Here is a 27,387-nt window from a genome sequence, read left to right on the forward strand (position 1 = left end):
CCTAATCTAATCTAATCCAGTACTGAGAAGGTGGTTGTGGATGGATGCAAGCGATTTAGGGTTTAAAACTGGATACAGTTTGTGTTTAAATCTGGAACACAGCCATAATAATCCCACTGTTCAATCAGCTTTAACACATGTGCCCAGCAAAGCCCGCCAGCCCAGAGCTTTAGGGTTTAATTGCTAATTGAAAAATGTAAATAGTGTGATTGTGCTGAATATTGTTCACTTTGTTTGTGATATTTAGCGTTTAATACAGTGAATTTTGGGACAAATCTGACCCAGTCTGATTCAGGCTGGTCTAGTCTGACACTGTATGTTTCGATTTGACTCAAGCCGATCTAGTCTTACCCAGTCTGATTCAGTCTGATGTGTGGACTAATATTCAGCTATTCTCTCTGAAGCTGCTCTGCTGCCGGGATTTGTTTGACTCAGTCACTCTTTTCTGTTCTAACTTTGCAGGTTCTTTTAAGCTCTTTTCTAAGCCACCAGAGCTAAGTTTGGACCACAAGACATTCAGCTTTTAAACCTTCAAGGAATTTAAAGAGCCCATATCACCAAATAAAAACACTATTTTTAAATGAGTATATTTTACATACTAAGCTGTTTAGTCCTACTCATTAAGCAACACTACAACACTAGTCCCAGCCATTCAGTCCAGCCAATAGAAGTTTAGCTCCAACCATTCCTTCTCAGACTTCAGCAGTTTAGCAAAGAGAGCTTAAAATCCCCCAAAAATATATTTGTGGTTTAAAAAACATAATAAACCACTATAACAAAACAGAAAAAGAAGAGAGAGGGAAAATAGGGATATGAGCTCTTTAACTGTGGAAGTAGAGTGTGCGTGGTTCTCTGTGTCATTGTTCTAATACATTTGTTCTGTTGCTGTTGTAGGCGGGGTAACGAGCCGTCCTTCAGCAGCACCTCAAGACGCACCGGCGGCCGCAGAATGATGGACACTGCCGACGCTGCTGAAGACGACGTCGACTCGCAGGGTGACTACAATGGCACCAAATCTGGAGAATAGACGCAACACACCACCCAGCAGCATACACACCCTTACACCCCCTTCCCTAATCCCCAGCTTAACCTCTTAATGATTATGAAGTAACCACTTTCTTATTTTAACTGTAATTAATATTGATTGTTTATCCTCTGACCTGCACAGTGGTCCAGTCCTCTCTTCATCATCACCTGCTGTTCTCAGTGTTCTGCTCTGTATTTCTGTTCTAGTAAGATTCTAATAATGTTCTAATGCTGCATCATATTTTCACAAGTTTATTAAAACATGCAAACTCAAGCAAACTGGGTCACAATGCGAGCACAGGGTCACACAGGTTTATGCAACAGACTCCGGGACATGTTCTTGCTTCTTTGCAGCAGGTTAATAGGCGGGTCAGTCACTGGCCAGTGTGTTTGTATTCAGCACACTGGATCTTACTGTAGAATGTGTTAGAATAGCAGCAATTAAAAGTCTGTCTGATTATTTAGAGCCAACTCTCAGCTTTAGTTTCTCTTTTCTGCGCTAATTTCTGTTCTTTTTTTTTTCTTTAAAGAGCTAGAGTTGAAACAACACAAGTCAGGTATCTTTACAATTTGATAGCACTTTATGATCACTTTTTATCTATGCAGTAGATTATTTTACCAAAGAATACTGTGTTCTACTGTGAGAACCTCAGAGAACTCAAAGACAAATATAAAAAAAAATATTCTCCAACACAAATATATTTATATATATTCTACAGAAATGTTTTTTCAAAACTTTAAAGCCTTATTCAGCTCCTAATCAAAGAGTCGGTGCCGCACACATGCAGCTGTTTTAGTCCTGATTTGGACTTTAAAACCTCTTAACTTTAAACCCTTTAAAGGACGTATTTCGTATTTGATAATGCGGTTATTTTTCCAAACCCCGCCTCCACTTAGTGTCACCAAAGTGTAGTCTAGATTTATTATCAGAAATGTTAATTCACTTTAATCTATTAATTTGTGTAACCACTTGCACATTAAAATAAAGTGTGAAACAAACTGGTTGTGTGTGGTTTGTTCTGAGACAGAACTATTCTGGGTATAATGAAGAAGAAAAGATATAGGTTTGTTGTATTTTGTTCTTTCACTACAAGAGGGCGAGTTACTCCAGGAAACACGGAATCACTCAAGAAAAGCACCATTAAACCTTCAATCTATTTTCACCACAGGTTTCTTTACTTGTTGTTTAGTAAAAGATTATATGGAGAACCCATTTTAAGAGTATTTACAAAGTAATGTGGAATTTCTGCACCAACCGAGTTCCATCAGCAAACCTCTCTCTAACACACCTTTCCTTATACACCAAATACACAAAACCCAAATCTCCCACCATAGACTGGAGCTTATTGAAGCCTAACAAACCAGCTGTAAATGCTCTAAATAATTCTGACAAATTCCAGACCACAGAAAACTTAGGCAAGCAATTAGATCTCATTATACATTGAGAACGCCAGGTGCTAAAATACACTATTTAAAAGGGAGTTCTTCAAATGTTCCTCTGTTTAGGATTTAATATAGAATCCATGACCTCCTAAAGAATCATAACCATGTACAAATGTTCCAATTGGTCTGCATCTTATCGGCCAACTCAAATGTATAACTTGCTTATTCCAACTTGTCCCAAATGAGCTCAGTGAAGCTCCATCACTCCACATCATTCTAAAGGAGTTTAGTGAAGTGACATAATCATGACTCATTCCACAGAAGCTCAGTGAAGCTCCATCACTCCAACTCATCTGAATGATATTTAGTGCAACTCTATTACTCTAACTCATTTCAACAGAACTCAAAAATAATTCTACAAATCTCCATCACTACCAACTAATTCAATAGGAGCACAATCGCTCCATTCTGATGGAGCTCAGTGAAACTACTTTACTCTAATTTCAAAGGAGTTTATTTAAGCTCCATCACTCCTATCACATTCCAGAGGAGTTAATTGAAGTTCCATAATTCCATCTAGTCCTAAAATTAGTTTAAAGTAGCTCAATCATTTCAGCTCGTCCCAAAGATAGCTCTAACACTCAAGTTCATCAAAAAAGCTCAATGAAGCTCCATCATTCCAGCTTATCACGAAGGGGCACATTGAAGCTCTATTCCAAAAATATCCATAAAGCTCCATCATTCAAACTTGTCCAAAAGATAATAAATGCAGTTCTGTTACTCCAACTCGTTCAAAAGGAGCTCAGTTAAGCCTCATTATTCCAGCCCATTCCAAAAGTTGCTCAATGAATCTCCGTTACTCCAACTCATTCCAAAAAATGTTTAATGAAGCTCCATCACTCTATATCATTCTAACGGAGCCCAAATGAAGCTCCATCACTCCAGGCCATTGCAAAATTATCTAATGAAGCTCCATTACTTAAATTAATACTAAAGTAGCTTGATGGACTCCATCACGCAAACTCATCACAAAAAGAGTAAAATGATGCTCCATAACTTAAACTCATTCTATAGATGCTGAGTGAAGCTTAATCAGGCAAAATCATTCCATGGGATCTCAGTGAAGCTCAATCAGGCAAAATGAGCTTAATAAAGCGGTACCACTTTAAAATAAGGCTAAAATAAGGCTGTTTACAATTAGTTTATTAATGGTTACTAATTAGGTTGCAAATGCCTTAAAAATCATTAATGATCAGTTATAACATATATGTCGAAAGGGCTACAATGACTTGTTGTTTGCCAAATAGTAAAACCACAGCCATCTATATTGTTGCCCTTTTCTATTTCTAAAGTGGTACCAATAAAGCTACAATACCCCAGACAATCACAAAAGAGTTAATAAGTGTGGCCCTATCACACCAGCTTATTTCAAATGAGTTAAATGTAGCTCCATCAGTATAGCTCATTCTAAATGAAGTATGCTGCTTCACAGATCACTGCAGGGGCTTTTTTCTGGAGAGCAGGTTAAATGTGTGTATTTCAACATCTGCAGCAACATTATATATAATGAATCAGTCGATTAGGGGTGGGATTTGGACACGATTGGACATTCAGTGCATGTAGTTATGGAAGTAAGGGTTCTTTGGTTACTCTACACTCACCAGTCTGAGTCCACATCATACAGTCCCTATCCTCTTTCAAAGATAAACAACTGCTGAAACTAAAGAGCATGGGATGACGTTGCAGTTTCCGGCTGGTAGTAACAGCTCTGACTGACATTTTAACAATTTTAAATACAGCATTTTTAAGCCACGGTTTATTGCAAATCTATATTTGTGAGACAGTCAAACAGGAGCCAAATATTCAAGTCATTCAAGAAAAGGATTTAGTACTTTAATATTTTTGAATGCCCTAGAAATATAATTTTGTTTATCACACCTCAGCAGAGGAAGTGGATTGTATGGCGTTGTTTGAAACCTAAGAAGCTGCACCAGGCAGGAAGCTGCTGCTCTGACAGGAAACCCTAACCAACTGCCAAAAGACACACGACTACACAGGGCACGGTCTATCAGTGTCCACAATGTGAGAAACACCTTAAAATGACTGAGGAGCATAAACGAAAGGTTATATTCTTGATACACATGTACAGTCCAGTAAACTGCATCCGCTGATGCACATTTGTGTAAGACATCATCTTCCTCTTCATCAAAGGTCAGTTTCTTCATGTCAAAATATTTTGGGATGGTGGAACCTGTCTCAACCTAGCGGTCAAACTGACATGTCTAATACTTACCTGTCTTCACACTGCCATGTAAGTTGATAAATATGCTGTGCTGAGAATGACCCATCAGAAACCCTATTAATATATTGACAGTGGTGGCACTTTAGTGATCCCATACGTTGTGGCTGATCAAACCACCAAACAAGATACAGCCAGTACCTTCACACCTTGAAATTTGATCTGTATATCTAATGTTTCAATCATTGTGTACTGATGCACCAACTGAAGAATGTGCTTTTCATTTTCATACCTTCATGCTTTCTCTCACACTCTGCTTCATTTCAACCTGGCCTCTTCCTCCCACAACCTGCCAGACTTCCTGTGAACAACACCCACAAACACAGAGAACACACATTAACCCAAGCACCCAATTGGCAAAGGGTGATATGTGATTACTGGCTCAGGACATGAATTGTGTTTTGGACTTCAGCTTCCAGGTAAGAGAGGACAAGGCTGAGTAAGGCAAACCAATGCTTTTGGACATCATCATATCACCTACACCACTCTAGAAACAGCAAGGGATGCAAATTCTGTAGCAGAGCTGCTACCAAAAGCTTTGTATCACTATCATCTTTGAGATGCTTCTTGTAAAAGAGATGTAAGCCAGCAGAGGGCCTAAATGAGGTTTGAATGTGCAGCAGGAAGTTGCTGTGAAGTAAAGTAAAAACCCAGCAAGACCTTGAAGCGGTGAGTTTAAAAAGTCTGGAAAGAAGAACTCCCAAGATAAGGATCTATACACTGGTATCTTCTACAAAACTCTATATTTCTCCAAGGGTATAGTGTTACACTTATACCGCTGACTTGTTTGGACAGAAAAAGGCCCAAGGACAGAAAATGGGCACAAACAAAGAGTCTGAAATCGAGGAGACGTCTCCACAGCTCGAAGAGGAAGAAGCAACTCAGAGGAGTTCCAGTTTACAGAGGAACTGCCCAGCCGAGAGCGAAGCAGAACAAACAGAAGATGGAAACAACCCACTGAATACGTATAAGTGGCACACCGGGGCAAAGAGTGAGGGGGGGAGTCAGGGCACATTCGAGAGGCTAGAGAAGGGAGCTGCAAATAAATGGTCCAAAATGCAGAACTGGAGGAAAGCTCTGAGTGAAGACCCTGGTGAGAAGTCCTCCACAGCAGCAGCTAAAGGAGGAGAGAGCCCCACAAAGGCCGAAAAACCAGTGAGTTCAAGAAAGAACCCATTCCGCAGGGCTTTGTCCGAGCCACCCGGTGCCCTGCTGTCCTCAGTCCTCTCTCAATCTTCTTCAACATCTGGTACAGCTGGTGCCGAAGCTTCTGGAGAAACAGCTCAGAAAGGCAAAATCAGAAAGTACCTGCACCAGGTGTCACAGAAACTCAAACGACCACGACTTCAGCCCCGTCAGAGCACCCCCATCACAGAGAGTGGTAAGCGTCATTTTTGTTCAATTCTGGCATTCATGTTTCACATGACTACACAGAATAAAATATTCACACCTATAGAATAGAATAAACAGTACTGACAGGAAAAAATCTACTGGTAGACACTCTGCCTTTAAAATGATACAAATGAACACATTTCAAATAAAAAATTACAACAGGAACAAAATGGCTAAAGGTAACAATAGAGATGATGCTGATTTAATCAGAGAATCAGAGACATACAGTCTGGAGCTCCATCCAGGAAGACAGAATCTGTCAGAGAACATCTGAAAGATCAGCAATCCACAGATCAAATCACCCTTGCGCTGTTCATTTTTAAAGATGATTTTTTACATTTTATTTATGACTTAAACAAACAATAGTTCTTTGCTCTATACTAGATTTCCTGATTAATCAAGCAACAGAAAAAAGATCCAAAAGTCCTAAAAAGTAATAAAATCTCTTTACACTGATTATCACTAAAACACAGGTACAATTTTTGCCTCCTGTTTTTGCCATTCAGAGATTCTGGTTCTCTCTGGATCTGAGAGAGATTTGTTCTGACAATGATGGAAATAGCAAACTGGTATACAGTATCATTAGGGTAAAGACTATAAGCAGGGATAGAATAAAGACTACTATTATGATTAAGAAAAGATTTTCTCTTCATTATTAGATGCTGGAGGTGCGGAGGCTGCGCCTGCGGCCATTGAGCCTGTCCGACTCTCTTGGAGCCCCCCGCAGGAGGTTCCAGTGTGGGACATCACCTCCTGCGTCCTACAGGATGGTCAGATCATCATCCCTCGAGAGGAGGAGGTATAAACACATATATATATACACACATATATATCTTACTACAGACACTGACAGCTTCCTACACCCAATTTAACGAGATATGTCTAATTTAAACAATTGTGCACACTGCTGGCCAAACTATCAACTAAGAACAGCTCTGTATTTATTTATGACCAAAGCTGCGGTGAGTTTGGTGTCAGCTAAATAACTCTGCTGTGTTTTTCTGTACCCCTCCAGGCGATAATGAGAGCCAGGAACCGTGCAAGCAGCTGTTTGTCCAGTCTCAGTCTGCAGAACCTCAGTGAGAACCACCCCAACCTGGGTTAGTGTTCTAGCCATTGCTAATGTAACATTCCTATATGATTTAAAACCAAGAGCTTTGTTTTTAAAACCTGATTCTCAAGATATAATACATATAGGTCAAAAGTATTCAGAGATGAGTTTTAATTGATGTTTTAATCAGCTCAAATCCAGAAAATCACCTGGAAGTTGGTACAAAGGAAAACGCTCAACTGTAAAACAAATATCAGTAAAGTAATGACTTTTAATCATTTTGAAATTTTAAAAAGACATTTTCAGTGTATAAATCGATACTTTGCAGCTCTGTAACAACAGAGAAAAAAAGTTGATGCAAACAATTCAAACATCCCAACGTTTGCTGATCAACTCAAATGTGAGTAAAAAAGCAGAGCTTAAGGTTGCCAGCTTTTAGAAATGAAAATAAGGGACACCTATCATGGCTCTTCTGGGCCATATCCACCACGGGTCCAACTCCTGTGGGGCGGGGCACCCACAGCAGCAATTTGTTAAATTTTGTGCTTATGTGTATTTTTTTATTATGTTATGTTTTTTTTTATGGTTATATATATATTTTTATTTTATATTATTATTTTTTTTAATCCAGTAGAATCTTTTGAATGATTCTGCTGCAATTTTGATGTGCACAGTCAGCACTGTTGCAGCTGAGGTCGTGTGAGGCTGTGGTAACATAGAGGGGAGGAGTTGGATGGCATCATTAATTAAACTGAACAGCATTTGTCTGCTGCCTGACTTATGATAGGAAGTCAGGTCATCCAAACAATTAAACTACACTAATAATAGTGTACATTTTGACACAAAATACACATTTTTTTTATAAAGATAAAAAAACTTTTCTTTTAACATATTTATTTATTTATTAGTATGATTTGTTGATTTCTTTAAATTACTATATATATAATATTTATATTGGATAATACTACTGTATATTAAATAAATGATTGTTTATTTAACTTTTAAAAAATTCAACATCCTAAACAATCAGTCAAATTACAATAGTCTACAAAAATAAGATATGCCCATTGAAGGCTTCTGATCATTATTTTTAGACTTACAAATGTGTGACAGACATGTGTATTGGAAATAGCAAACAAATCGCATCTTATTTTGGTTCATTTAATTACCAAATAATGGATGACTCCGTATTTTATGGGACGGGTGTCAACCTTAGCAGAGCTGGAGCAGACTGTGTTGCTGTGCTCTCTAGAACAGGGTTCTATACTGCACATCAGTATTGCACTCATAACATCCAGTAAAAGGCCATTATCATAGCAAACTATTTATTAAATAACATATAACACATCATGCTCTTCTGTTATTCAAAACTATAGATCTGACAGTGATTCTGTGCATTTAATTTGACTTTATGAGATGGACTGTTTGCTGATATATGGATATTAGGCTGCAGTTGAAGTGAACAGTCAGTTTTAAATTTGGTTTGTTGAAAGCATGAGCAACAGTCATGTATAAGGTCCTAAGCCAATTTGACAAGGGCCAAATTGGTTCATAACATCTTTAAAACATAAAGCCAGTCATGTTAGTGTGTAGTGTGCCAGTATGCAGTGTTCAGTACCAACACAAGTGCTCCAATCACTGTCAGTATGCTCGGAGGATCACTGGTTTGCATCCTGAAGCATTATGCTTGGCATAAAAGGCTCTGAAAGCACAAATGGCCTCATTTGTGGGTAGGTGGCAAATTCTTGGCTGATCCCTGGCTACCCAGTGGAATAGAGATAGTGGCTGATTTCAGAGGGGGCATGTGCTAGTCTTTATCCTTATAGTGCTAGTGATAGAGAAAGTTTATATAAATTGAGACTAGGTAATGGCCTTCCAAATTGTGGAGAAAATGGCTTAAAATTAGAAACAAACTAAAAAACAGTAAACCAACAACAGGGAGCATCAAGGAGCCCAAGGCTCTTTGATCCTCAAGAAGGACTTAAAAAAATCAGCTGGTTACATTTTGGTTCCAGATACCACAGGACACCTTCAGAGGTCTTGCGAAGTCCTTGGCTCAACGGGTCAGCGCTGTTCTGGTGGCACCAAGCAGCCCTGTTTAGAATCCTGACCTTTCCAGTCTTGATAATTAGAGCAAGAGATAATTCTGACGGACGCTGTGATCTTACATTTGCAGAGGAAATAGCTGACGTGATTATGTGTACGTGTGGCTGTCAAATTGTTTCCTCTAAGTTTTTAGAGATAATATCATTGTAACTGGGTGTTCCAAACCCCTCAGTCAAACAGCGTCTGCTCTTCTTCTTCGCAAGCCTTACGATAACTGTCTAAAACAGCGGGGCGCTGTTAAATCACATTCATGTAACTGATTCAGACCCTAAGACCCAAAGACTGAGATGGGCTTCAGACGGTGGATTGTTTGTGGTGGGGGACTTGGTAAGCAAATTTTCTGAGACTTTTTCCTCATATTTCAGCTCTTAAATCAGTTGTTCTGGTAATTTTCTGGTATTCAATTATTAAAACAGATAGTTCTGGTGTTTTTATGAAGAATTGAAAAAAGTTGATCTCCCTGGAGAACATTTAAAAAAAATATCTAATCATAGCCTATTAGAGATGTTTTTCAGTGTTGTCTTGAAAGACTGATTACAGTACGGTACTGATTTATAGTTATTTTAGTCTTTATTAGCTTCAACCTGCCTGTGAGATTTTGTGTAGATGCTGTTAAAGCTGCAGTTGTTGCTCTAATGCCAGACCACATCCTGTATGATGGGGAAACTGAGCTTTCTTGCTTTTTAACAGACACTTGCTTTTTGACATACACTACAAAATAAGTTTCTGCAGGCGTCACATAATCATCTTTAAGAGCTCTGTAAAACAAGGTTCAAATACATTTATTATAGAAAATTATATATATATATATTATAACACTAGTAAAATCTAAGTAAGTCTAAAATCTGAATGCTCTGTAATCAATTTGTTTTCATGTGAACATGGCTATAAACCACTGACAAAAGGAAATGACTGTGCTTCCCGCAATGGTTAAAATGAATTTGCTGTTTAGCTCTGCCTATGTATCATCCCTGCTCTCTGGGGTCAGTTCCTCAAGGGTCTTTAGTGCTTTTTGGAACCTTATTCTGTTTCAGCCCCTCGGGATGTAGTGTACTTTAACACTTAAACATGTACTGTTTTGAACATTGAACAGGTTTTAAATCTGAACACTTAATCAAACAGGACTGACTCTGACAGACAGTCCTGATAATGGCATTAAATTAAATGGTAGAATTATCTGGAAAAGTCCTGAAGTGGCTTATTTAGAAGGTTAGCGCTTCTTTGAAATCAGAGCGGCGGTAAATTTTTGTTAAATTCTTATATCTGATACATAATCAAAGCATGTTCAATGAAAAATGAAAATGCACTCAAAATAAAATGTTTTACGTGAACTATTAAAATATAGAAAGTCCTTCTGTTGTAAAGCTGCTGTTTTAAAGATTTCCAATAAGGTTTTTGCATAACAATATATCTTAATTAGGTATCATCTTGCAAAACAATGCATTTATGGTAAGAAAGGAAGCTTTGTCGTATTTCTTTAAATGGTAACACTGATCTGTTCTGTATTCTTCAGAGTGCACTCCAGACCATGTAGCTCCTGCAAGCATTCCTAAAACAAAACTAGATGGAGGAGTAAAGGTCAGTGTTCATTAATGAGCCTTCCCAGTTCACTGCATCATTCTTTAAATAAATTATCTGCTTATGAGATGAATGAGATGTTCAGCATTTCAGTGCCTTTAGCTCTATTCCTTAACATCTTCTTCTCTGTGAATCTAGGCAAAGATTAAGCGCCGTTTAAAAGGTGAAAACCAGAAGAAACTGAGCACCACACAGCTCAATGATGGCCTAGGCCTACATGGAAGGTGTAGTATAATTTCATCATTCTAACCAAACGTTTTGCCAGACAGGGACTATGTCTAGTCTTGAACTGCACAGAATTTTGACTATGACTAGGCTTAATCCCTGTCCAGGAAACTGACCCCTAATCTTGCTATGGCAAGAATACCAAAATAATCCAAAGAATACTGGGTTCTTCCGTGCAAACCATGTTCAATGCTGCTGTGCAGCTTCCTCTATTAATGATGAATAATGTGATGTTTTAACAGTTCCACTGGTGAAAAGCACCACAGTTCTTTTGAGCCCAAATGGAACAGGTTCTAGAACCAGAGCTTATTTGGTGGAAAAGCACTCAAAGAGACTGTGGCAGCAGGTTTTTAATCCAATCAAGCAAAAGCACATCTGATTCTACCAGACTGCAGACAATTCTGGCACAAATGTGGCCCAGTTCTTTACAAGTTATTAATGACAGAGGCAAATGTACTGTATGGCATCTAGCCCAGCAGCACATTTAATGTTATCGAACATGTTGATTAAATAAACCTGCCCAGCTGCGTTCAGACTGACAGTAATTGTGGGCCAGAACTGGGCCATGACTCATTTGCTGTCTGAAACTTATGTTTTAACACACAAGGTGTTAAGCACCCATAATGCTTGTTTGGAATGAAAGCCTGCAATCACCTCTGCCCTTTAAGTGAGATTGCAGACTATTTTTTTTTTTTTATTGGGGCAGAATGTTATTTTTTGTCTCACTATTTTCTCAGGTCCGCCTCACGGGAATCTCTGTCTATTCCTGTGAACGTTGCGGAAAGTCTGGATCTAAGCACAGACCGCACCACTGTCATCAGACCGGTGCACAGTTCCATTCTTGGGGAAAAATACTGCTTTGAAGTGATCAACTCAGAGAACAACCACTGCTTTGGCTGTAGCTCAGCTGCAGAAAGGGACAGATGGATTGAGAACTTGAGGCGTACTGCCCAACCCAATAAGGTACCAAGAAAACTTCTGGCAGCATGTCATTTACTGGGTTATTTGGTCCAATGTTTTATTAAAAGTTTCTAAAATCAATAATTCCTTCCTAGGACAACTGTGAGCGTACTGAGAACTCCCTTAGCCTGTGGGTTAATGAAGCTAAAGACCTCCCCCCAAAGAAGCGTTACTACTGTGAGGTTCATTTGGATGGCACACTGTTTGCCCGTACAACCAGCCGTGCTGTGGGCAAGTCATCTCGCTCATCCAATCAAGCAAGTGACGGTTCTACCGGTGGGGGTGCTGGAGCTAGTGGAAATCAGGGGGGGTGCCACCTCTTCTGGGGAGAGCTGTTTGAGCTGGACAACCTCCCCCCTGTCTCACAGGTCACCCTTCACATCTTTCGTGACGATGACCCAAAGAAAAAGCGCCAATCTAAGGATGAATCTGTCATCCTTCCATTGGGCAGTGTGGCACTGTCTTTGGCAGAGATAAAAGGGCGGGCCTTCCAGGAGAAATGGCACCCTCTTATTCCCTACAAGCCACCTGGTTCCAGTGGAGTGAAGGACCAGCTGGGACCTCAAGCTTCTCTTCGCATAAAGGCCCGTTTTCAGAACCTTCTAGTGCTGCCAATCGAAAAGTACAAGGAATTTGCAGAATATGTCACTGTAGGTTATGTAGGCATGTGCAGCAGCCTGGAACCCCTTCTGAATGTCAGGGACAAAGAAGAACTAGCAGGAGCTCTGGTACATGTGCTTCAAAGCATAGGAAAAGCAAAGGTAAAGCACTAATGGCATGTACAAATCAAGAGTTACGGATTGTCTGTTGCATGTAAATTTCTTTTATGCATGTAAATATTTCTTGCATCTGCAGGAGTTCTTGATTCATCTGGGCAGTGCTGAAGTCCAGCGCTTAGGGGAGAATGAGGCTCTAATTTTCAGAGAGAACACTCTGGCCACAAAGGCTATAGATGAGTACATGAAGTTGGTTGGGCAGAAATACCTCATTGATACTCTTGGTGAGAAATGTTCCAGATTTCAGTGTACAGAACGGAATGTCTAATAAACAAGGTTGTCCAAAATCTGTTCTGCAATTTTGAGATTGATCTTCTCTACATTTTCCTTGTTCTTATCTCCAATGTTTTTTGTGATTTTGAATAGGGGACTTCATTGCTCGACTTTATGCCTCATCAGAGAGCTGCGAGGTAGACCCACGGAAATGCTCTCCATCTGATCTCCCTGTCAACCAACAGCATTTGCAGAAAACATGTGGTGAAGTTGTGCAGCAATTTACTGAGATGCACAGGTTGGTGAAAGAACATTTTGTTGAAAAGCAAACAGAAACATATTGGTTGATACTGAGATTCTCTCTGGTGTTTTTGCAGTTCATTCCCTGTGGAATTGAATGAAATCTTCTCCAGCTGGGTGTCGGACTGTGAGGAACGTGGACGAGGAGAAATCGGTCACCGCCTCATTACAGCATCACTGTTTCTAAGATTCCTCTGCCCGGCCATCCTTAGTCCATCTCTGTTTGGACTCACTCAGCCCTACCCTGAGTCAAATACACTCCGAACACTCACTCTCACAGCAAAGGTCATACAGAACCTCGCCAACTTCACCTTGTGAGTAAATCACACAACTTATTAGGGTAACAAAAACAAGGGGTGTCCAGTATTACTCACTGAAGGCCAGTGAGGGTGCAGGTTTTCAGTCAAATCAAGCAAAAACATGAGAAGTAGGGCGAAAGCCTTTAGTTACTGATTACAGAACTCTTTCTGTCTCTATTGTAGATTTGGCGAGAAGGAAGAATACATGCTCTTCATGAATGACTTCCTGGAACAGCATTGGGAGCTCATGAGAGGGTTTCTGCAGACGGTGTCAAACCCCGACAGCGAGTTGGATATGGCGCGTTTTGATGGCTATGTTGACCTGCCATTGCGGCTCGCTGTTCTTCACGCTCTTTTAGTGGATATCATCTCCTCTATGAAGCAGGTTGGCCAATTTTGTACATTTGGATATTTTTTTGTTAGCATTAACTATGTGTTAAAGCTAAATAAAGTAGAGATGCCTTTCTGTTTCTCTCAGGAAACAATAGATGACCTTCAACCGCTTCCATCAATCCTGAACCAGATTACAGAACACCTCGGTCCAGATGTTCCACGGATCACCTGCAGCAGGTGAGCCAATAGTATATCTAGCACAGTGGTTCTTGTCAGCAATTTCTTCAGAACTAAAAAACTTTACGTATTAACCTCATTACTCTTTTACTAAAGTTTCAGCACTGGAGAGCAAAAACCCACATATGTCCCTCCTCGAGATCTGGCTAAGCACAGTCCGCTAAACAAATCACTGCAGCACATTCCTCCTGATGGCAAACCCAGCTATAGCAGAGACAGGCAGAGGAAGGTTACAAGAACACAGAGCGTTCCTGCATCACAAAGGCACCATCGGCATCTGAAGAGACAGATCAGCAATGAAGAACTGCCCACAAAGCCAGAAGAGCTGCAGCCTGAAGAGAGTGATGATATTCCCATAGTTATATCACCACCAGCTGTGAGTTTTTTCTCCTGCTCTGCTTTATTAAGGGTCCTTAAAGAAGATATTCTGCTGTGGTGACCTGGGCAGAAATAAAGTAGTGTAACACAATATTGCTTCTAACCTCTATTTGTACAGAAAAATGACGGTAAGAATACGCCTGCTCCGGTTCCTTGGATTAAAGTGAGCAACAAGGAACCAAATCAGTCAAAAATAGAACATGAGGAGACAAGCTTGCTGGACAAGGTACATTCAAATTACATATTCAATTGCAGTCCAATCGTAATTTTATGTTCTTAAGGTTCTGACCTGGGTTCCGTGTGTTCTTAGCATGCACAGGAGCTGTCTGAGCTGCGGCTGGGAGTGGAGCAGGGGGCTGAACGTGAGCTGGAAATGGCAAAGCGCCTGGAGGACTTCATCATCCAGAGCCAGGACCAGAATGCACAGCTTCAATCTGAGGTGCAGGAGTTGCGGAACCTTCTCACTCTACGCGAAGAACAACTTGCCAGTGCAACTTTCAGGTAAAGAACACTAGGATGTGCAAATAGGCATTAGTACAAACATGGGTCTAAAACAGGATTTTTGGCATCCAAATTTAAGCTAAAATACATATAATGCTAGATCTTCCAACCCACGCCCCTAAAATCCCCCAGCAGTGAGCTGTAAAGCAGTGGATTGGTTCTCTGGAATTATGGTGCTCCATTTAATACTTTTGGAATAAGTTTGGCATTTGATCTTCGAACATATCTGTTTGCTTTGTGATGTTCCTTCTGGTAAGTCTTGCTCATGCGGATGTGTGTTACAGGCTGGGGGTTATAGAGGAGGAGCGGGAGGAGGACGAGAGGAAACTCAGCGTGGCCTTGGCAGCAGCAGACCGTATGAATGTTTTGGTAAGTGGCATTTTTTGCTCTGGTTGCTCCTGAGAACAGTATGTGTATGAATGGGGTTAATCTGTTGTATTTGTGTGCTTTTAGGAGGAACAGTTTGCCAGCCTGCTGAAAGACATGCAACAGCAAAATGTGACCCCTAACGACGGTCTGAGAACGTCTTTCATCACCACTTAACTCCAAGACCGAACAAAAAGCTCTGCATGCAGAATTCTAAGCCGATTCATCTGCCTGTACAAGCATGTCAAAATTCACTCTTGCTATGAGAGACTACTCAACTTACCACTGCTCTGTCTGACCTTTGCCATATGCCAGTCTGCCTGGCTGCATGTATAATGTATTAATAAATAAAAGATTATAATAAAGGTTTACAATGAATTGAGTTAAAGTAACTTAATGTTTTTATGCTGGGGTAGGCTTATCTGAGAAACATCTTGAGAACGCACAGCAATATCCTATAGAAACCTTTGTAAGCCACAGAGAGGAAACCTTAGTAAGCAACAGAGATAGCACAGTAAGCCCATAAGAAATGAGAAATGACAACAACCTATGGATACCTTATTAACCACATGTAATAGTATACATTAGCAACCACGTTCAGTACCATAGCCACAGCAACTTATACAACTTTGAAACTACCCAAGATACCATAACAACTGATAGGAAACACCTTAGCAACCACAAGAAGTATTATAGTGACTGGTTAGAAGCACCTTAGCAACAACATAGAATACTGTAGTAGTCTAATAGTTACACATTTGCAACCACCTTGGATCCCACTGCAACCACCACAGACATAACAGTGACTGGTTAGCAACACCCTAGCAACCACTTGCTAGAAATACCTTGCTGGTTAACATAATGCTTTTTGTTTACATTGCAAATTTAGAATAAACTCTAAAGGCATGAAATATATTTTAAAGGATATATTACACCATATATTGTTGTGGTGATACATAATTTAAAGTGATGATAAATAAAAATATAAAAACATAAATTAATTATTGTATTTTATTATATATCTGTTTTTAAAGATGTTGCTTGCGTCACTCTAGTAGTTTCTATGCAGAACCAATATGGAATGAGGTACACTTGCTGAATGTATAATCTAGTAGCCAATAAACATATCAACAAACTGTTATATTTAAATTTTATGGCCAATCTTGGGCAGAGTAAGTAAGAGCAGAGTGTGATGGTTCAATTAGCAGGGCAAGAGCACAGTTTTGCTCAAAATATTGCAATGCACACAACATTATGGGTGACATACCATATCACCGACAAATGGTTGGTGCACGTCTTGCTGGTGCATCTGTGACCAAGACAGCAAGTCTTTATGATGTATTAAGAGACAAGGTATCCAGGGTAATGTCAGCATACCACCAAGAAGAACCAACCACATCCAACAGGATTAACTGTGGACGCTGTAAGAGGAAGCTGTCTGAAAGGGATGTTCGGGTGCTAACCCGGATTGTATCCAAAAAACATAAAACAAATCACGGCAGAATTCAATGTGCACCTCATCTCTCCTGTTTCCACCAGAACTGTCCGTCGGGACAATACATTACTGTGGTCTAAAACCAGGTGTTTCAGGTTAATTGACCCACTAAAGAAAAAGACTGACTAAAATGTATTCATCATTGTTTATTTATCATCAATTTAACGTATTTATGTCAAATGAATTAAGCATGTGGACATGTGGTGGGACAGAATTATGACTCAGTATCAGGCACTTTAACACCTGATTGACATCTGTTCAGAATTCTTGATTTCTTTATTTTGTTATTTATTCCTCTGGTTAGTAGTAGCATTACCATTAGCTTACCCCACTGCTTCTTCCAGAGGTGGCCGCTCGATTGCTTCTGTCTGGTCGGCGCGAGTTCGACTGCGCCGGATCGATGTAGGAGGGCTGCTGCACACTGAAACTAAACAAAAGCACACTCCCACTGTCCAGGTAAAATATACAGTTTTAACGTCAAAACTCGTCTTTAGGATGTGTGTTTTAGCTCAGAATGTGTACTGTGCGCGTGACCGGTCCATATGTAGCTCAATAAATCGGACAGACGCGCTCGTTTTGAACGCTTTCGCTATCGTTAGCTGTGGGCTTAGCGTCCGCTGTGATAGCATGTGGTTATCGAGGCGAGGCAGAATGCTGGAGTGATTTAAGTCATTATTGCAGGATTTACTTAAATAAAAATAGATCAATAAATTATGGTCTGGATTATTTACAGTAGTTTGCCACTCTCTAAATTTAGCATTAGCCCACAGGGCTGAAGTTTTTTAAATGATCCGTTCCACCTTAAATTGTGCAGCAGTTTAATTCGGGCGCGGAATCGGCTGAATTCTAGTTAGAACTAATGAAAATATAATCATATGGATTAATTACAGCAGCGCACCACTCTCTGAAGTTAGTCACAAGGCCGGAGTTGGCGTGTTTGTCGTGTCAAATAATTCGTTCTTCCTTAAATAGCGCAGCAGTTCAGTTCTGGCCCCGACTGTCTCTTGAATTGCAGTTTAAACCTGTACGTTTTGCTTAAGGTTACAGCCAGAAAGCCTTACTAATGGATTTTTATGTGTCATTTATTTCTCATTAGGGAAAATAAAGCACTGTAGAAATGGAGAGAGTTCCAGAAACTGCCCGAAAGAGCACTTCCAGCATCCCTGTCAGCATGTTCCAGCCGGGGGCAGAAGACACTGAGAGTGAGTGTACTTGCTGGTAATAGGAATTTCATGTACCTTTAGGGGTGAGAAGTAGTGCTGAGCTGTATGATACAAATCAAACATTTCATGTTCTCCTTCATTTTGTTACGATTGTCTAGTTTTTATGTCTATTTACAAACAGAATTTGAGTTTGATTCCTGTTACTGATCTGAAATTATTAAGTGAACAGGCAGCTTCTCCAAGTGTCCTGTAGGAGTCTTCAAAGCCCCAAAAGTTTTCAGAACGTGAATAACCAGTTTTACTGCAGAGAAAAAGGATTTTTTTACACTAACAGCCTGTATATGTTCCAAGACCTGTAAAGAGTTCACAGTATTTTTTATTATTATCATTATTATTTCTCCAAATATTTTCATGACTTTGCTTTCATATATGTTTGTGACATATGTTTGTCCCATCTCTTCTCATTAGCTAGGTTCTATTCAGTCTGGAGTTTCAGCTTCAACTATAACTGTAAATTCAGTCAGTTAGATAGAAATGCTGATTTAATGCTGTCTGGCTTCATTCAGACACATATAAAGCAGACACGTGTAAAATATGCAGAAATGTTATTCAACTAGTAAAACATGTGACAATTAAAACCGGTATACCAGATGAATCAGTATACTTACCAGCACTAATGAAAATGCATTATTACACATGTGTTTAAACTTCATACCTTTTCAAACATTATATGATTTTAATGATCTACTTTTATGTGCAGTTGATGTAAATATTCTCCAGTTTTCTTTTGACATTTGTTATTATTTATAATATTTTATATTGTTTATATAGCTATATATTGTCTTTTTTCTGCTTCTGTGTGCTGTGCTATCACTTTGCCTCTGAAAATTTCCCCACTGTTGAACTAATGAAGGATTATCTCATTTTAATTGTGTGGAACCTTCAGAAATATTACGATATGGCTTACTGTGAACTAAAGCTGTCTTTATTTGCTGCTCTGTTAGTCTGACAGTGTGTTTCATATCTATTTAAATTATTAATTAGGTTTAAAACAAAAAGTAATTGATAATTATTTGCTCTTTTTCCTCATCTAACCTCTACTGCTTCCTAACACTGTTTCTCTTTGTGTTGCTGTAGTTGGGGTCCATTTGTGTGAAGTGTGCGGTGGGGTTTTTGAGACAAAACGTGGACTCTCCAGTCACTGTCGTTCCCACCTGAGGCAGCTAGGTGTGGCTGTGTCTGACAGTAGTGGTGCTCCAATTGACCTGCTTTACCAGCTTATCCGTGAGAAAGATGGAAAACTACCATTTTCCTCTGGCCAGGACAGTGTGGATAAAACCCCCACTCACAAAAAAATCAAAACCACTAAAACCCCCAAGACCTCTACATCTAAAACACTCCAGACCCCCACCTCTAAAACGCTCAGCACCTCCCAGACCCCAACCCCTAAAACTGTAAGCATACCCCCGACCCCCACTTCTAAAACCCCCAAATCCCTAAAAATCACAAAAACCCTCAGCACCAAAAAGGACTCAGCTACCAAACTCAAGATCAAAATTTCCACGCTGGTGAAGAAGAAGTACAGTAAGTCTTCAGCTGCAGCATTAACATCGCTAAGCCCTGGCTCCTCACCCTCTGTCCTGAGCCCTCTCAGACTCGCTAAGCCCCGTAAGGTCCCCGCAGAGCCAAAGAAAGTTCTAGCTTCTGTATCTCCTGCTCCGTCTTCATCTCTCTCTCTGGCCTCCTCCAAACCCTTGTGGGCTCCTCAGGAAACTGACGCTCCTCTAGACCTCAGTAAGTGACTCCTTCTTTCAAACATAAAGCTTTATACATTAACTATATCTCTCAGAGCTTTCAGCCATGACCCAAATGTGTTTCTGTTTAAATATATAACTCTTCTCGCTGAGATTATAAACTTGTGTTTCAGACTGGGGGGGGCAGCCAGTAAGAATAGGATTTATTTAAACAGAGCATTGTTAAATGTACAGTTTTATTAACTGTAAGAAAATAGAGAAGTTGGTGTTACAACCGCTGTAATCAGAGCATGAAGAGAACAAAATATAGAACCGTGTACTGTATTGGGGTTCTTTAATGTGTAAATATTCTTTTTTGTGTATATGTATATATGTTTATGTGTATTTTATGTGAACCTTTTGCACTTTTTTCATATTCCACTGCTGTATATAACATGTACTTACTTGTAAATAATAACCATAACACATTTCATGCATAAATTTCCATCCTGGATGTAAATTTAACACCAATTTAATATTTATATTTAGTTAGTTTATTTCTTTCTTTATTGTATATTTTCTATTTTATCTTTATGCCGCATACTTGGCGAGGGGCAAAGAAAGAATTTCATTGAACAAGGAAATTTGTTTCTTACTGTGCACATGACAATAAACTCTTTGAATCTTTGAATCTAAATGTGTGTAATCTGAGTGAGCTGACTTTCCTGCAGTGGCAATGTCAGAGCCCTCACTAAGAAGTGATGTCCATGTGTGTGAGCTGTGTGGAGCCTGGTATGAGACTCGCAAAGGACTGTCCAGCCATGCGAGGGCCCACCTGCGGCAGTTTGGGGTGGACATGGACACTAAAGGTTCCCCCATCGACATCCTGCATGAGCTGCTGCAGAAGGAGGAGCAGCAGCAGGCAGGCAGCATTAGTCCGCTGCACCTTGATGACCTTGAGATGTATTCTCCCTCATCCTCGCCCACAGGACCTGCCCCCAAACGCCCTCCACCATCCTCCCCACCGCCCAAGGGGCTACACAGTCCCCCCATCGGCCCCCCACCCTCAAAAAAACTCAAGACCTCTAAGACAGGGGCACAGGTGCGGACAGGTGTGTTACAGATAAAAGCACGACGGAAAGGTAAGAGACTGTTGAGACTGGTGTTTATTAAGATTTCAGGAGATTCAGACTCCGAACACTTTTCAGACAATTATATTGCGAGTTGAAAACCAATTATGATCTTAGGAACCTTATAAATCCTTGCTGTAAACATTTCTGGTTGTTAGATTGTCTGGTTTCCTTAGCTCTTTTTAGACCCACATACACAAGTGCTTGTTTACTGTCTGACAGAATCCTAAACTACTAGTCTTTATGTCTTGAAATATTGTTGGTACTTAATACTTTTAATAGAAATAGCTGTTTAGCGCTGTTTTTAAATGTACTTGTTTTTTGCTCTTTATTTTAAATAAGTGTATGATGTTGATCTTAGAAACTTGTTCTCTGTTCTTTAAGGTGATGCTGTGAATTGCGTGAGCTGTGAGTTCTGTCATGAGAAGTTCAAAAAGAGTCAAAGTTTGGCAAGCCACGCCCGCTCTCACCTGCGCCAACTCGGCATCACTAATTGGACAGTGCATGGATCGCCCATAGCAGCGCTTAAAGAGCTGATGGCCAGCCGTGGAGTGACCAGTCTACCTAAACCTCAGGACCAGGACCAGCTTGGTGCCACAACCACTAAATTGCCTGAAAAGCCCCTTACATCACCACCCATGACTCCTCTTACCTCATCCACAAAATCACATGCTTCGCCCACAAAGCCAAGTGTCCCACTCACACTGCCCCGTGCCCTTCCTTTAAAGCCCGTTTCCCCTCCTACAACCCCCCTTGTGTCCACAAAGCCGCATGCTTCTCCCGCAAAACCCCTGATGTCAGCAGCCCTGACCTCAAAGCTCACTCCTACTGCAACCACACCCCATCTGTCCCCAAGTTCCACCCCTGCGTCTAAGTCTCCAGGCTCTGCCTCTCCACGAGTGCCCAAAGCCAGGAAAGGTACGAGGATGGTGGTTCCCAAACCAAAAGATGAGCCAGTAGAAATTGACGTCACCACGATAGAACCCCCCAAACCTAAAACCACCTCTGTTCCTGTACTAACCACTCAAGGACACAGCAAGGGCCAGGCAAACACAGGTAAGTCACACTGTCTTTTTTCTAGCTTACAGTACAGACAGCAGGGTCAGATTGGGATTTTCTTTTCTTTTTTTTTTCTTTTTATTAAGTTAATATATATTTCTTAAAACCATTCAGTTTTATGGATATGCAGGTTTGCGTTTAAACCAGAGGATGATTGATCTCTTCAACAGTGTTTAATAGTGAACAATTTTATTTGCTCATGATTAATCTTTGTCCTAAATTCAGTCAATCAGCCATTAATATCAAATGTGTGCTTATTTAGTTTACAAAAATGCTAGGTTAGCACTGCTAATTAAAGCTGGCCCGCAAACCATGCTCAAATAAAGCTCTGTGTTTCTGTCTCAGTGCTGAAGCCAGATGCGCAGGTGGTACCAGTGCACTGTGAGTACTGCAATGACACATTCGACACCCGTAAAGCTCTGTCCTGTCATGCCCGTGCCCACCTGCGTCAGCTGGGTGTGAAGTGGTGCACTAATGCTTCACCTATTGACACCCTGCGTCAGCTCGTGGTCAGGGAGGGGAAGCTCCGGGGGTCTCAGGTGAAATCTGAGCCCCCTGGGAGGATTGTAAGCCTCTGGAAGAAACCCACCTCTTCTCCCCAAATGTTCACATCCTCACCAGTGGATGGCTTCAAAGAGAAGAGTGACTCAGTGGATGGAACGGCCTCGGGTACAATTTCATGTCGTCATATTGGAGCTTTAACAGTTTTAGTACAGTGTCAAATAATCAACACAGTCTTTAATTGTTAACCTCCTGATCAGGAGCTCCTCACCCAACCCACCACCACTCTTATTTTCTGAGGCATTTGAGTCTTTTCAGGAATGTTGTCTTAAAGAAGGGTTTTGTCCACTGTACTGATTGCATGTGTGTGTGTTTTTAGGGTATGAGGCCACCTGTGCGCTTTGTGGGTTTGATTTTGAGAACAGAAAGGCTCTGGCAAGCCATGCCCGTGCTCACCTCCGTCAGCTGGGGGTGGACTGGCACAGTAATGGCTCACCCATTGACACGCTAGCGGAATGGATGCGGAGGCAGCCGGGGAAGGTGGCAGAGCTGCACAGACGCTACATGCGGGGTGAACTGCCGCTGGTGGTCAAGAGGGTAAGAACAATATAGACTCACATGCACACAGATCTGAGTTGGAGGTCCAGGTTGAGAAATTTAAAATCCAGCCAAGGATTTTGTACTGACTGCCAGGACATCTCTGGTGCAGCTTAATTTTTGGACCTGGATAAGCCACCTCTAACACACACACACACACACCTGTCAACATAAACACTCAGTACCATCTCAACATTTTCTAAACTGGCTGTATATATATGTGTGTTGTCTTACACAGAGGAGATCCTCATCTTCCCGCTCCTCCCTGTCTGTTCTGGACCCTACTTGCTCTGCATCAGGCCGGGAGTTCAAAGTTCACACCTCCAGTTCCTCTGCCCACAGGAAACCTTACACCCTACAACACACACCAGCACACACCGCTTCCCGAGGTAACAGATACGCACCACTCCACCTTAACTACCATTACACAAGATTAGATATAGAGTCAGTGTAAAAGATCAGCTGGAAATGTAATCTGAACACAATGCTTGAGCAACACCTGAGTATTTGAAAAAAATACTCAAAATAAAGTATTTATTTATTTTTTTTGTCTGTGTGTTTGCTCTCTGCAGGTTGTGAGCGGCGTCCTCCGAAGCACCTCCCCCATAGTGATGGCAGGTTGGGGGCGGGACCCCTGAAGCCACGTGTAGGAAACGCACCCTCTCTGATACCCCGCCCCCCTGAGAGCAGCCTTGTCAAACTGGTGGGAAAAATTTACTCACTGAAGTGCAGGTGAGCAAGAAAAACACACACACACACACACACGCTCTTGCGTTCCTGGGCTGCTGAGCAGATGTGGATCTGCTTTACAGCTGCTTGTTCAAACACTGTTAAACACACATACACACTAACTTTGAGTTAGCTGCATTTCTGTATACATCTGTCGAAAGTGCAATTACAGATCTCACAACAGTTTAAAAATTATTTAATTTGACAGTGATTCAGTGAATAATCAAAATTTGCATTTAATTAATTTGCTTTGCTTTGAATACAGTGAATATTGGATCTGTATTTAAAGATGTTTACACAGCAACATACATGCTTATTGTCTATTGTGTAGAAGTGCTGATGTGAACAGATTTGTTTGTTTGATTGAATATCTGTAAATGGGACTACTGAGAATGTTACACAGTGCTTCACTGATCTGTATATAAGGTTTAATACTGTTAGTAGCTGTGCTAGAGTAGTTGTGTTACTGTTGGTAGCAAGTGCTGACTTAAGGATTTATTTATAACTGATGAAACTTTAAACCAAACATCTAGAAATTATTATTTTTTTATAATATCAGATTTATCAGATCTTTAAATGTTGGACACACTTCATTACATATTGTAACAATTTTCTAAATCTTTAAATGAATTCCAAAGTTTTGATAGAACTTCAGTTAATCAGTTGTGTGTGTGTATGTGTGTGTGTGTGTGTTTGTAGGTTTTGTGAGGAAGTGTTTAAGGGTCCTCTCTCGGTGCAAGAGGATTGGCTGATTCACCTGCGGCAGCACATACTTAACCTCAAAAAGGAATCTGCCACTGAATCTGCTACTGAATCTGCCCCTGACTCTGCTCCCGTTCCTGCCTCTGACTCTGCTCCCGTTCCTGCCTCTGACTCTGCTCCCGTTCCTGCCTCTGCCTCTGCTCCCGTTCCTGCCTCTGACTCTGCTCCCGTTCCTGCCTCTGACTCTGCTCCCGTTCCTGCCTCTGACTCTGCTCCCATCCTTGCCCCTGACTCTGCCCCCATCCCTGCCTCTGAATCTGCCCCTGGCTGTGCCCCCAATCCTGCACCCACAGCACAGAGTCCCACCCCAACACCCACTCTCACAGACACTGTGCAGCTGATTGGACCTCAGGCTGTTTAGCGGTGGGAACACCCTTCTTATTAAGAGCAGCAAAGCTTGATACAACAGTGATGTCTTAAGTGCTGCTCAGCAGTGCCCCCCTCAGGAAACTCTATTATTAAGGCTCACAATGATGAGCTGGACCAACATTTTACACATTGTAAAGCCTTTTAACCAATTTTTAAAGATTTATATTTGAGTTGCTAATGAAGATCATACTACTGAAGAAGAGGAGGAAACGTATCTGAATGTATTTTACTGTCTGAGCTCTTTGAATTCATCCACACTTATGATCTGTGATTTATCCTTTTTTTATTTTTTGGTTCTTTTAGATCAACCCCCAATTGTTTACAGGTGTAGGGGGGTGCGTGAGAGAGTGCGCGTGAGAGAGTGCGCGTGAGAGAGTGCGCGTGAGAGAGTGCGCGTGAGAGAGTGCGCGTGAGAGAGTGCGCGTGAGAGAGTGCGCGTGAGAGAGTGCGCGTGAGAGAGTGCGCGTGAGAGAGTGCGTAAATGTTTCCCCACAAGTCTGTTGGATCATTTGTGACCAAAAATCTGAATAAAATGAATCAGTTTTTGTAGGTTTTAAAGACTTTTATTATGCTTCTGCTTGGTAGATGACTGTGCGTAGTCCTCTTTTCTTCTCGGAATACAATTTTGGCAAACATAATGCATTGTTTTGATTTGCTCTTCTGATGATTTATATAATAACCAATTATTCATAGAAACCAATTAATATGGAAAAGAAACAAACTGTAAATTTAAGTCCTTTTTCAAAATGTTCACAGGAGAGGGTGAGCCTATGTCAGTAAATGTAACAAAGTATGGTACAAAGATCAACTTTTTTTCACTTCCTGCCCTTTCATGATCATTTGTTTGAAGACGGCCCTGCAATTTTTTTCAAGGATTTATTAAGTTGTGCAGACTTTTATACATTCAGGTTAATTTGTCACTTGCTTTGCTTAGATTATGTATGCACGGTTACAGTAAGCACATGTATGGTTAACCAGCCCTGTGGAAATTAACAAGAGGTGGAAGTTGACCTAATACCCTAGTCAAAATAACTAGGCATGAAACAACAGCTTTTTAAGAGACTCTTTTTAAGAGTTTTCAGTTAGAGGTCAAAGTAACATGATTAAAACATATGAAGGAAACTTAAATTATATCCTCATCATTACACTTAGCTCAGTGATATGAGCTCTTGCTAACTATGTTTTCCCAGTGTTTGCGTAATAAAGATGTAAAAGCAGTGCCTTGGTCCAGTGCCTTTATGCCATAATTCACTAAGGATTTTGTGGTTTAAAACAAAGTCATAATTTCAATTAAGGCAGTGGTGGTTCAGAGGTTAGAGCAATGGGCCACCGACTACAAGATTGTGGGTTTGATAGCCACCACTGTTGGGCCCTTAAGCAAGGCCCTTAACCCTCACTGCTCCCCAGGCACTGCAGCAGTGGCTGCTCACTGGGAACGTATGCTTTCCCTCTTTCTTGTGAGTAATATGCTTGTGTGTTCTCTGCATAAACGGTACAGTAAAGGTTAAAGGTGGAGGCCAAATACTGTTTGGGCCCAGTACAGGTGTGGTATTTATATGTTTTTTTTTGTTATGAGTAGATAACAGTCAGTTTAAGAGAAATCTGCAGAATCACGATTATTTCAATATTTACACTCGAAATATCAATACAGGTACCTGAGCAGGTATGCACAAGTTTTTACACAACTGTACAGCTGTGTGGCTCAGAGTCTGCTCTGTTTACTTCTCTCTCTCCTATGTGTCCTTCTGCAGTATCATTACTGCAGCACTCAGACTGCAAAGTTATTTACACACTTCCCATCTCACATTCCACTGCCCGTTTATTAACACACACACACACACACACACACACACACACACACACAGTGCTTAAAATGAACACACTCTATCAGTATCAGTATCACTCTATCAGTAAAACGAGCAGCTTTATTATAATCAACTCAAACAGAATCAGCTCAGCTTAAACCACTCAGCTTTTAGGTCCTATTGTAACACTGCTGTTATAAACCTCTCAGGCACCACACGTGTGTGTGTATGTGTGTGTTTGTGTCCACACAGTTTCAAAAATCATAGTGGATGATGTAATATTGCAGCACAGCTATCACAATAATAACAATCTTTACTATAACAAAAAATAATCATCACAGTCAATAAACTAATAAATATAATTCTACAATCAGTCATTAAAAGAACATTCTTTACAATCAAAAATCATAACCCCACACAAGCTATTCTATTACTACTACTTTACTGCAAGCACCACAATCACTAATATACATATATTATTATTTTTATTTTTTTTTATTTCTAATTTTTCCCATTTTCTCCCCAATTTACACGGCCAATTACCCAACCCATTCATTAGGACTCCCCCTATCACTAGTGATACCTCAACACATCAGGAGGGTGAAGACTAACACATGCTTC

General features: G+C 40.6%; 3 protein-coding genes across 7 annotated transcripts in view; all 3 read left to right on the forward strand.

The window, feature by feature from the left end:
- The window catches only part of myh11a (myosin, heavy chain 11a, smooth muscle), a 37,324-nt gene extending 35,299 nt beyond the window's left edge, over nt 1–2,025 (forward strand). For 2 of the 3 annotated variants that reach the window (XM_007257156.3, XM_007257154.3), the window contains one exon: nt 895–2,025. In XM_007257156.3, the coding sequence (XP_007257218.1) occupies nt 895–1,027 (133 nt within the window). In that variant the 3' untranslated portion in view covers nt 1,028–2,025. The remainder of the gene's footprint in view (nt 1–894) is intronic. The other variant, XM_022675172.2, reaches the window with a different exon arrangement.
- Nucleotides 2,026–5,035: 3,010 nt separating this feature from the next.
- On the forward strand, nt 5,036–15,805 carry rasal3 (RAS protein activator like 3). The gene is made up of 17 exons (XM_007257157.4): nt 5,036–6,089; nt 6,760–6,899; nt 7,116–7,200; nt 10,771–10,835; nt 10,974–11,059; nt 11,798–12,023; nt 12,116–12,781; nt 12,876–13,020; nt 13,163–13,307; nt 13,387–13,623; nt 13,792–13,993; nt 14,087–14,178; nt 14,275–14,554; nt 14,675–14,782; nt 14,867–15,057; nt 15,342–15,426; nt 15,511–15,805. Exons 1-17 carry the CDS (start codon nt 5,525–5,527, stop codon nt 15,598–15,600), a joined length of 3,408 nt encoding a protein of 1,135 aa, XP_007257219.1. The 5' UTR covers nt 5,036–5,524; the 3' UTR covers nt 15,601–15,805.
- A 782-nt stretch (nt 15,806–16,587) lies between these two features.
- wiza (WIZ zinc finger a) lies at nt 16,588–25,506 on the forward strand. Of its 3 annotated transcripts, none has more exons than XM_022675051.2 (10): nt 16,588–17,374; nt 18,015–18,120; nt 19,219–19,875; nt 20,546–20,956; nt 21,329–22,000; nt 22,349–22,672; nt 22,884–23,101; nt 23,340–23,490; nt 23,674–23,833; nt 24,530–25,506. In XM_022675051.2, the coding sequence occupies exons 2-10, from the start codon at nt 18,036–18,038 to the stop codon at nt 24,951–24,953; spliced, it is 3,102 nt and encodes a 1,033-aa protein (XP_022530772.2). In that variant the 5' UTR covers nt 16,588–17,374; nt 18,015–18,035; the 3' UTR covers nt 24,954–25,506. The 3 variants fall into 3 exon arrangements, with proteins under 3 accessions (XP_022530772.2, XP_049335324.1, XP_049335325.1); XM_049479367.1 differs by having other exon boundaries at nt 16,594–17,374; nt 22,349–22,384; XM_049479368.1 differs by lacking the exon at nt 22,349–22,672 and having other exon boundaries at nt 16,598–17,374.
- Nucleotides 25,507–27,387: the final 1,881 nt, after the last annotated feature.

This window comes from Astyanax mexicanus, chromosome 5 (genome assembly GCF_023375975.1).
Source record: "Astyanax mexicanus isolate ESR-SI-001 chromosome 5, AstMex3_surface, whole genome shotgun sequence".
In the NCBI taxonomy this organism is placed as follows: Eukaryota; Metazoa; Chordata; class Actinopteri; order Characiformes; family Acestrorhamphidae; genus Astyanax; species Astyanax mexicanus.

Excerpts from the sequence above, each read along its gene's own strand:
- wiza (XM_022675051.2), top strand. The coding sequence starts at position 18,036 with ATGGAGAGAGTTCCAGAAACTGCCCGAAAGAGCACTTCCAGCATCCCT. Across the intron at positions 23,102-23,339 it reads TGCCGCTGGTGGTCAAGAGG|AGGAGATCCTCATCTTCCCG; the intron begins GTAAGAACAATA and ends TGTCTTACACAG. Across the intron at positions 23,491-23,673 it reads AGCACACACCGCTTCCCGAG|GTTGTGAGCGGCGTCCTCCG; the intron begins GTAACAGATACG and ends TGCTCTCTGCAG.
- rasal3 (XM_007257157.4), top strand. The coding sequence starts at position 5,525 with ATGGGCACAAACAAAGAGTCTGAAATCGAGGAGACGTCTCCACAGCTC. Across the intron at positions 12,782-12,875 it reads AAAGCATAGGAAAAGCAAAG|GAGTTCTTGATTCATCTGGG; the intron begins GTAAAGCACTAA and ends TTGCATCTGCAG. Across the intron at positions 13,021-13,162 it reads ATACCTCATTGATACTCTTG|GGGACTTCATTGCTCGACTT; the intron begins GTGAGAAATGTT and ends GATTTTGAATAG.